Below are 11,187 nucleotides of genomic sequence, written 5' to 3' on the forward strand. Positions count from 1 at the left end.
TTAGAAAAGTGTGATATACATGATTTGTATATGTTGCTTTTGGAGGCAAGGGTGTGTGCAGGCCATCAACTACTTATTATGGACTAACACCAATAATTATAAGAGATAGAAAAATCATTGTTTGACATGTCACATGACGCATCATCTTACTGATCGGCCTGTCTTAGAGTAATTTGTATTTATAGTATAGCATAGCATAATAGTGTATAGGCATTCGGAAATGTAAGTTTATTTTCTCTGAATGAAAAAACAGTAGCGTTCACAGTAGCGTTCGCATCTGGACGGCGTCACTGTGGACAGCCCATGCTCTCATGAGTCTCAAGTCCAAAACGCATCGGCGGCGTATGTCACAACACTTCACGCCACTGTCCTATTAACAGTATCGCCGCCTCGCGTCGTCTCGTTGTCCGACGCTGTGTGTGGTTGGTCGGACACGTTGCAGCGCGACACTTCCTATGTGTGCCATATGTGTCCATATGCCTGCCGCGCGCTGATGAGTTTTACTCTTCAGTCTCGTGTGTCTCACGGCTGGCCGGAGAGCATCCCACACTGACACAGGGGTCAAGTTCTGTCTCCAGATGAACCTGCTGGAGGTTTCACGTCTTGCTGGGCTGTCACGGCACGATGCAAGTTGCCTTTCGGAGGGCCAGGTAGCCAGTGACAACATCAGTGGGCAGGAGGCGGATGTAGGAGAACTCTTCAGAGGAGGTGAAGCGCAGCTTGGTCTGCGGGTCGGTGTAGTTGGCCTGATGAAACACAAGGCAGATTCTTCAGTGTTTTTTATGAGACCTGGCAAATGTTTGACCTATGATTTGCTTTGATGTGAGACAGTTACTCACAGGGAGTCCAGAGATGTCAGAGTATTTCTTGGCTGGCTTCAAAGAGGGCGGGGCATCGATGTTGTAGTCTGTGAACACAGATGGGCCATGCATGAAAATCCTGATGAGACAGACATCTTACCAGTATTTATCAATAGTAGTACCGTAAATTCCGGACTATAAGCCGCGGCTTTTTCCCCGTTTTTTGGGCTTTTTTGGCCCCTGCGGCTTATATAACGGTGCGGCTTATCTATGGATTTTTTCAGAAAGAAAAAAAAAAAAAACTGAATTCTCTCTTCTTTAGCACTCTTTCTAACTATAAATCCACTTCTGTTTTAATTTCCTCTCTTGCCCTCTTTTCACCACACTGTATGACACTGTATGACACTGTGTGCACTGTAAAAAAGAAACACAGGTGGTGTTGTGTTATGTTGTTTTGTTGAAATGTTAATAAATGGGAGCTTCCTCAAACAGCCATCTCTTTCCCGACAATCCCCTCTGTGCATGAACCCTTACATATGGTAATTAAACATTAAAACACAATAAAAAAAAAAAAAAAAAAAAATACCATTAAAACACCCGCGGCTTATAGTCCGGTGTGGCTTATATATGTAAAAAACAGTCAACTTTGCAGGTGCGGCTTATACACCGGTGCGGCTTATAGTCCGGAATTTACGGTAATACTAATGTACAGCTTGGAGATTCTCTGTACTGAACAGCACTAGGTAATATTTCAGGCTAGAATTACAAAGCCTCTATTTGCTTATAACATTACATACACTAAAACAAATCCATTTAATGAGCAAATACATTATATAACTAACACAAAGTTATTGTAGTGCTTAAATTCATACAATTGGCTATCAGTAGACCACTGAGTGGGTTTCAGTTTCAAACGGAAGGGAAATCACTACAATAGGGGAAACTTTATTATGTGGCAAAATATGGTCCGTATGATAAAATGTATTTGCAAGAGCGAACCCATTTATGCAAATGATGTGAAAGTAAAAAAAGTCAGCATGCCTTATAATGAAAAGCCACTGACAACAGTAATTTGGATGGTGTGCTGCACTGTCAGCATCATTACAATCTGTTGTAATGTACACATGTTGTACTCAAGAATCCTCATAACATTGTTTTTCCTTATTGAAAAGACAATGAAACACTGCAACAATTCACCGCTCAAGCATTTACTCTACCAAAGAAAAGCATAATGTGCAAGTATAGACCTTATTCGATTGACGTAACTCACGTACGGGCATGCCCACCGCTGCCATGTTGTCGACCAGGGTTTCCGTTGTCCCGTAATTGCAGGACATTGGCCTTTAAAATTCATCAAAAACCTGTAAATTAAAATCTGCAGGACACCGTGTCCTGTAAATTATCTCCCGAGTCCCGATGCTATTCATTATTGTAACCCCGGGTTAAACCCTGAGTCGAGAATATTGACCTGTCACTTTATAGTTTGGTAACACTATAATTGCTACTACTGCTCGTCTTTAGCTGCTTCTGATTGATCCGTTTAGAGAGGTACATCACGTTTCTATAAAATGCTATTGACTAATGGGGCAGCTGGGCGGGACTGAGTGTTGGGATTTTGACAGTGCAGTGAGGTTTGTGTTGCGCTTGCTGCTGTGCACTGGGGCACTGATATAGACGGATACTGTGGCTAATGCTGCTAGCGGCTAACGTTAGTTACTTTACATGGCAGTAAAGCAATGAACCACTGAATGACCAAATTGATTTAACTTTTAACCATTTCGAGTAACACCGTTTCCATACGGACCCCCAGCGTTGGTTAGTTATTTATAACGTGACTATATTTATAACGTTTATAACGTACTCCGGTTTCCAGTTTATAATTCGGGTCTGAATACAGCCGCGCTGAGGAGTTGTGGCTATTGCGCAACACACAGGTGAAAACCGTCTATAGCGTGTGTGTTTTCCTCTTAACTTAGTGGGTAGCTACTAGGGGTGGGGGAAAAAATCGATTCACCTAAGTATGTCACGATTTTTTTAATCAATCTTTTATTCCAGAATCGATAATCGCAAAAAAAAAAAAATTGGGTGCTTGCAGTCAGGCCACTCACTGAACAGCATGCCAGGCGCCGCCTACTGGTTTACTAGTAGTTTTATTACTTTATTAGTTAGTCTGAAGTAATAATTACACTTCAGGGTTAAAGTGGGTGCATCTCATTGTAAAATTGGACTTCAAACGGCCCAAATCTGGCTTCAAACGGCCCAAATTGGGCTTCAAACGGCCCAAATTTCACGCGCGTCGGCCCATATCGGCCTGGCCTGCTTGGTATCTAATGCCCGGCCTGAATTATGATCCCAGTCCGCCCCTGTTTTTAACTATATCGCCCAGCCCTACTCATGATATATAATATACAGTCTCTAGTGCATGACTCAACTTTTCCCATGTTCTAATCTAGTGTAAAAAAGCAAACAAACTGAAAAAAGAAAAGAAACAAAGAAACAAAAATCGCAATAAATCGTAATATCGAATCGCAATAATCGTAGAATCGCAATACTTAATAATCGCAATATAAATCGAATCGGCACCCAAGAATCATGATAGTATCGAATCGGGAGATAAGTGAATCGCCACAGCCCTAGTAGCTACCCAAAGCAAGCGAAGTCTACTATTTTCTAGTACTCTTATTAGCCTGACTCATTTGTAATAAGTGTGTTTGTACGGCTAAAGTTTTGCATGCTATCCTATCGTCTGAGAACTGTAGCCTGATGCTAATGTAGAGGCTATTTCCGCCTGCTTGTCAACGTAGCTAGAGGCTAGTGTTTTCTGCCTGCTTGCTAACGTGGACGCATGGATCTATTATATTATCGGGACGCTAGTGTTTTCCGCCTGGACGAGAGGACCAGCTGGACCATCGCCACACCACATAGCGCAGCGCAGGTTTTTAAGCTCAATAAACACAGATGTAATGTGTCCTGAATTGATACCATTTGTCCTTTATTTGAAATCCTAAAGGACACGATGTCCTGCAGCTGTGAGTGCTAGCGGAAACGCTGTTGTCGACATAGCGCTGCAGCACTCAAGTGACAGCCTATGTAAGAGCAGCGTTTATAGGAAGCTAGCCGCCGTTAGCGTTACCTGCGTTACCTGTATCGTTCCTGTTGTGTTCGGATGGTGACCTGCGTTATACATGGCTGTAGTAACGACAGCAATAAAGTCCCCGTGGTTTGTTTCTATCTCTACCGTCCACAGACATGAAGGGAGCGAGACTGAGGATACTTCAGCACACAGGAGATGAGTGATAGTTAGCAGAGACAGGTGAAACTTTCTGACAGCTCCTCACAGCAAAGTCTGTTCACCTCGTTTTTTCTTTTGTTTATTATTACAGGCATTAACGGCAGCATACAAACAACAACTCTGGGTTTTTTATTGCTGTCATCACCATCGCTATTTTGTAATGGAACAGAAACGACAATAAGGCCGTTACTATAGTTGTCAGCTGCAGCAGCGCTGTGCGTGCAGGACGGTATGTCAACAATATGGTGCCGTCCAGCCAGGGTTAGCGAATAAGGTCTATATTGAATATAAGACACAGGGCTAAAGACAGAAATACTGATAAAGACAGACAACTAGTCCAAATGAACCAATGTTGTAGTGTAGGGATACTCAACTTGCTTTGCACGGGGGTCACTTTTGCAAAATGACAGGAGGCCAGGGGCCAGCTAATAAACAAACATTAATATAAATTTGTATGTTTGTATGTATGTTTTTTTACGGATTGTGGGTTTTTGGGGTGTCAGCCAGAGACAATTTTGTGCACACAGGATAGTTAGTTAAGTTAATTAAGTACATACAAGTAGCTGGGCGGCAAGCAGGCGGCGATATTTGACAATTTAGCTGGAGCCCAGTCAAACTTTATTTAACGTTAGTTTTCATTGTGAATTAGAAAATGGTCAGGGGGCCACTCTGCACTCTGCACCCTATCGCGGGCCACATCTGGCCCCCGGGCCGCAAGTTGAGTATCACTGTTGTAGTGACTACATCTCGAGTCCAAGTTGAGTCTCAAATCCCCAGTGTTCGAGTCCAAGTCTGAGTCGAATCCCCATTATTACCTCCGTCCCAGTCTGAGTCCGGAGTTACTGAACATGATATATCCCTTGCACAAAATGAAATGATGGCATGGTAATAATATATCTTATGTCAAATGATTACGGCCTATTAAAAAGAATGAACAAAGGCTAAACAAAAACATCAGTGCTGCATGTCCAAGTCGAGTCACGAGTCCTGAAAATGTGTCCAGGACTTGGACTTGGCCTCGACTACAACACTGGAATGAACAGAATGAAAAAGCATGTGTGTACTAAGGCAAAAGAAGGAAGAAAAAACAAGACAGAAACTCACAGTTGGGATGGTTGACCTTCCAGGGTAAAGTCCGTTCCAAAGCCAGGATCTGTTTGAGATTCTTCCAGGTCCTGTTCTTTTTGCCTGCTGCCGCTCCGCCAATCCCAGAATGCTGCCAAGATGGAGGAAAACAGGAGGAACAGATTGAGGGAGAAAGCGACCGAGGCAGATGGATCTGAATCCACAGAGGATGCACAAAATGCTAACTAGCGATCTCATTCATGCCAGGCCAGCTAACGCTAGCTAGCAGCTAGCACTATTGTCTGCTGCAACTGGAGCTTTGTCTCCCGTGTACAAAACCATCGTCTGACACATTTGAATTCCATCTGTTTATGTGACTCTTCATAACAGCCAGCTAGGTTGGCTTGTGGCTCTGTGTTTAAGAACGGCCGAGAGAGAGCCCTTCCACTCTTCCTATGACGAGTGGATCACATGCTTTTTTCAATGGACACCATTGGTTCCGCGGCGCAGTGTTGCCTTCATGTGCAACTAGGGATGGGTATCGAGCACCGGTATCATTTGGTACCGGTGCCTGATTGGTCGGTACCAGGAGTATTGATAATGTCCTGGACGTTCGGTGCTCGGTATTTATTTTTTATTTTCTTTATTTTTTTACCGTCCCTAACGATGACGAAGCGGCACCAGGTGTTTGAAGTTGTGTGTTTACACTAGGGATGGGCATTGTAAGGGATTTAAATACTCGAGTACTCTCCTTCTGTTATGAAAGAGTACTCGAGTACTCCCCCCCCCCCCCCCCCCCCGGGGGAACGACACACACACATGAAAGATCCTAAGTTTGGCTATGTTAAGCAGTTACCATTAGCATTCGCCAAATGCCTGTGATGAGAGCAGCAACTTCACACACATTACCAATTTTGCATGGAAAAAGCGCTGCCTGGTGCACTTTTTAGTTTTTACAGATTGACTGTGATAAGGTGATCCGGTGTTAGCCGTTAGCCTACCTCAGTAAAAGTAATTCCCAATACATGTCGGTAATCATTCCATACTGCTTCTTGATCACTGTTAAGTAAATCCACTTATTAAAAACTCTGGTGTTCTGCCAAAAAGTGATAACTGCAAACATGATAACTGCAAACAGTAATAATGTTCGCTAACGTTAACCGCAAAAACCACCAACAACATCCGAGTGATGGTCCCCGCCCGTGGTGAAACACGGAACGTTTGGCTATGGTAAACAAAGTTACTGTCAGGGGTCCGTTAGTCAAAGTGGTCCGTCCGAGTAAAAAACATCTAACGTTAACATCTTTGCTTGCACATCTATATATAAATTGGCCATGAACGGAAAACAACTGCAATCAAATCTTGTTTATTTTACATCTGCTGAATATAGATTGCGTTAATATACATGGACGTCTGTGTTGCTGGCGATTCGCCAGACGCTGTTAACGTTAGATCGGCCATTTTTATAGGGGAGGGGGGTGGGGCGAGTACCCGGACAGCGGAAACGGTACTCGAGTACTCTCGTTACAAACGAGTACTCGAGTACCCGAGTACTCTCCTGTCCTGTCACTAGTACTGTCCTGTCACTAGTACTGTCCTGTCACTAGTACGCTTGCGGCAGGTTTAAAAGATTTAAAACATCAGTAGGCTAGCGAATCACACAACAGAGATTGATAAAGCGAGCGACTGCCCTGTGATGATTCACAGAGAAATCTCCGCCTCGCGTTGCACAAACGTCACGGTGCTTTGCTGAACCTGACCTATTTTCTGACAGTCACAGAATATTATGTCGACTTCACTTTGCCAACTCTGAAGAACAACAAACAGCGACGGTGTTCACTTTACCTGTAACGTTACGTTAGCTTGGAGGCAGCCAACGCTACTAGACTGAGCCCTCCGTTCAAAGTTGGTCCACAAACTCCATGTAACATATCTCCATCGCGCTGGTTTGTTTCATAATCCTTTGAAAACGGGTGTGATTTATCCAGACTCGATGAAGAAAATGTTTTGCAAATGAAAATATGCCCCAGTAGAGATGTATTGCAGGCAACTTTGAGTGTCAAGTTCAATTGATGTGTGCAATGCATTCTGGGTGTTGTAGTATGATTCCCCCTTAAGAGTGACATGGGGAAAACTACAGCTGTTTTTTCTGGTCAAAGGGCTACAATTAAAAAATAATAATTGCATATTTCTACCACATAGGTGGCCTAGGTTTAATAAATCATCATATTCACAGCGGTGAAATAGGTAGGTAGGTAAGTAATAATAACAAAATAACTGTTGAATCTATTCACATCTTTTCATGTCATGTCTTTATTTTTTTGCACCAAATTATGGAGATTAGTATCGATAAGAGTATCGGTATCGATAACCAGTACCGATACTGGAACCGGTATCAATAAAATCCAAACGATACCCATCCCTATGTGCAACTCGAAAAGACAAGCACAGCATTCAAAATGAGACATTGCCGCCTGCAATACGAAGAAGAATCGATTCTTGGGAATTGGGAATCGATCCAGGAATCATGGCATTAAGAATTGCGAATAGGGGTGCACCGATCGATCGGCACGCAAATCGGCCGATTTTGACCTCAAATATGTGATCTGCTGCTGCAGATATTTCTTTATTGTCGCCGATCGCATAGCCGATCATGCTGCACGTGAGAAACATGAGGCAGCCCATTTTCATGTCTTCAATGTCTATCGTTTAACTTTCATATTGTGCTCTAACGTTTATATCATTGTGTTGCAAAGCACACGCTTTGCTTTCGTCAGCCGTACTTTCCGTACTATAAGGCGCACCTGAATATAAGCCGCAGCAGCTAAATTGAATGATTGTTACATATATAAGCCGCACTGGACTATAAGCCGCAGGTGTTTTAATGTTTAAAACTGGTCAGGAGGAGGCGTAGCGCCTGCCTGTAACAGAGATCTCCGTGTCTTATCAGCGGAGACCGTTTTGAGTCCGATGAACAAATCAATCAAAAACACTTCACTACGTCCAACATAGGCTACAAGATTCGTTTCATTCCATTGAATTTGGCAGCGCGGACGAAACATGCAAATTACATGTTTTGCATCCTCATCGTCGTAACACAGCCAGTTCTCCATCTTTTGAAGCATGATGTTAGATTACAACGAGCTAGTTGTGTGGCTTAGCCTTCCAAAATGTTGTCGTTAAGTTTTTAGAATGTAATACATAGAATTGGGAACGTTACATTCAATTTCATTCAGACTGTGTTTCTGGCTCAATCGCCGACATTTTTCCCCCGGAGCGAGGGAGGGTGAGAGGAGGGAGGGTGTTTTACAGTAGTGGCTGATAGAGCGTAGTGGCACAGTGCTCCAATCAGGTCGCGAGGCACATTTTTTGCAACATCATCCAATCAGGGTCTCGCTCTCGTAATGTCTGTCTTGCTCTCGTTCTCTCTCTCGTACCAAAATCCATAGATTTAGGAGGTCCCCTAGTGGCCGTTAGCTGTAAAAATCCATAGATAAGCCGCACCGTTATATAAGCCGCATTTTATATGTAAAATGGAAACTGTTCTATAATAGACTGCTATAGCTGCTTACAAAATAAATAAATAAATATATATAATATATATATATATCGGTGATCGGTCGATGATCGGTTGGGCAGATATTTCTCATAGGTGATCGGCAATCGGTGATCGGTGGCAAAAAAACGTGATCGGTGCACCCCTAATTGCGAACCTTTCAAGAATCTATGTTTTGGAGAACCCCTAACGCACACACTCACCATAAATGCGGGATCTTTGAATGGTGGAGGCTTCACAGTGGATTCTGTGGTTGATGGGCCACCGTCTACTGCTCCCACTGCCTTGACTTCAGCCACAGGCTCTACTGCTGTTATCTGCTGAAACAGAACAGACATCTCTCCAGACAATACTCCCACTACGGATGTAACGATAACCGGTTTTAATGATAACCGTGATAAAATTCCTTATGATAACTGTACCGTTTCAGATGTTCATTACCTTTAAAACCGTGGTACCGTGATTACCGTGTTACCATGACTACAGTGCGTTGAAAAACATGGTAAATACTGTCTGTCCATCATCAACCAAAGTTGGCAACCGTCGCCCAGATGCAAACGCGCAGCCTTCGAGAAATGATTTCAGTGAGTGTATCAATCCTTTTTGGGTCTGAGTTTTCAATATAAAACTTGCTGAAATGATTTCTGTGAGTGTATTAGTACTTTTTGGACATTTCCAGCACATCTTAACAAACCGTGATAATACTGATAAGCCTGATAATTTTGGTCACTATAATTGTGATATGAGATTTTCATCTCTCGTTCCATCTCTAACTCCCACATAATAATCAAATCTGTGTTTAAGCCCTTGTTTACATGTGCAAAGCCTGCAAGTGTTTTGTGTCAACAAAGTCTAGAGTAATAATAACATCAGTTACCAGTTACTTTTTTTAAACCTCGAAAGATCAGGGTTAAGTTAAAGTATACGGTAACTAATAACTAGATCAGGGGTGCCCAAATTCTTTCCCATGAAGGGCCAAAACTCAATCTGGGTGGAGGGCCGAGGGCCAAAAATAAACGTTGTGGAATTACATTAAAATGTATTGTGTTTCATAGAAAATTAACATTCTAAATCTAAAATAACATTTCAATATAATAATCTACTTTTTATCTGTTTGGTAATTGTAATAATTTGCAATTGGTTACGGTATATATATTTAAAAAAACATCTGCATTTGTGGGGAGCTTAAACATTTAATCAGTAAACACCCCGTTAAAAACAGTTGTATTTTCCACCTTTGTAATCAAGAGAGAAATTTGACTTAATTCACAACTTGAAAAATCCTCAAGGTACTTTGAAAATCAGCTTTATTGTCCATCTTTTGTAAACAATTTGCCATGACAATTTGACAAAAACATGCAATATCCTGGTTGCTAATGTGGTTCCTCCTCTGGTCGTTAAGGGCGCCTGTTCAGAGGGAGGGGAACTGGTTGGAATAGCGTGAACCTCCCACGTGCTATGTCCTACCGGTGAAGCTTCCTCTGTCAGGTGAAAAGAAGCGGCTGGCTAACTGCCCATGTCTCGGAGGAAGCATGGAGCCAGTTTCGGCTCTCCCCAGATCGGCAGAGGGTGGAGTAGCAACCAGGATAAATAAATTAAGTTAGCACTAATGGGGGATAAAAAATGGGATAAAAAATCGGGGAAGGGGGGGGGGGGGGGTATATATATATAAAAATAAAAATAAATCCCAAATCCCAAATCCGTGGCGGGCCAAAACAAACAGAGTGCGGGCCAAACTTGGCCCGCGGGCCCCAAATTGGTCAGCACTGAACTAGATCCTAATCCCACCATGAATTAGTTTTGACAGTGAGTTGGTTGTCTTCCTCTTACTGTAGCTGACACACAAAACTTGTTTACGAAAGGCAGTGAAGTTGACTTTCTCTGCGTGGAAGTGTTGACAATAATTTGTTTTTATCAGGCGAAATGACGACAAGAACATTGGACATCCATCCACACCATTTGATTTCCCTGAACATGAGTTAACAGAACATGAACAGGAGTTAATGTTACCCTGAATATTTTAAGGTTATGTACGTAAGAGATAATGCAACTGGAAATTGCTGGGGGGGTGACACAAAAGTAATGCAACAAGTTCATGGTCGCTGCACTTGCGACTCTGGTCGGTCGGGGCGCCTGTTTGGGGCAGAAGGGAACTGGTGGGAATAGCGTGATCCTACCACGTGCTACATCCTGCCGGTGAAGCTCCCCGCTGTCAGGCTGGCAACTGCACATATGTCAGAGGAAGCATGGTGCTAGTCTATGGCTCTCCCCAGATCAGCAGAGGGTGGAGCAGCGACCGGTGCAGCAGGGGGAAATTGGCCAAGTACAATTGGGGAGAAAATGCTCCAAGTGGGCGGGCTGACCGGCTGATCTCTACTGTTCCTCCACTACTGTAGTTCAGAAGGAAATCTTGTTATTTTTCCTGCACTGCATTTATCTGTTCAGTGTCCATATAGCGTTTGTCTGTTTTTTTG

General features: G+C 43.0%; 1 protein-coding gene across 2 annotated transcripts in view; it reads right to left on the reverse strand.

The window, feature by feature from the left end:
• Positions 1-263: 263 nt before the first annotated feature.
• ino80c (INO80 complex subunit C) overlaps positions 264-11,187 on the reverse strand; it is a 12,500-nt gene continuing 1,576 nt past the window's right edge. Inside the window, exons 2-5 of one of the 2 annotated variants that reach the window (XM_083638246.1) lie at positions 8,917-9,030; positions 5,197-5,308; positions 840-907; positions 264-746 (exon numbers count right to left, since the gene is read on the reverse strand). In XM_083638246.1, the coding sequence (XP_083494372.1) occupies positions 615-746; positions 840-907; positions 5,197-5,308; positions 8,917-9,030 (426 nt within the window). In that variant the 3' untranslated portion in view covers positions 264-614. Of the gene's footprint in view, positions 747-839; positions 908-5,196; positions 5,309-8,916; positions 9,034-11,187 lie in introns of both variants that reach the window. The other variant, XM_083638245.1, reaches the window with a different exon arrangement.

The sequence above is a fragment of the Poromitra crassiceps genome, assembly GCF_964638095.1.
Source record: "Poromitra crassiceps genome assembly, chromosome: 1".
Taxonomy (NCBI): domain Eukaryota; kingdom Metazoa; phylum Chordata; class Actinopteri; order Beryciformes; family Melamphaidae; genus Poromitra; species Poromitra crassiceps.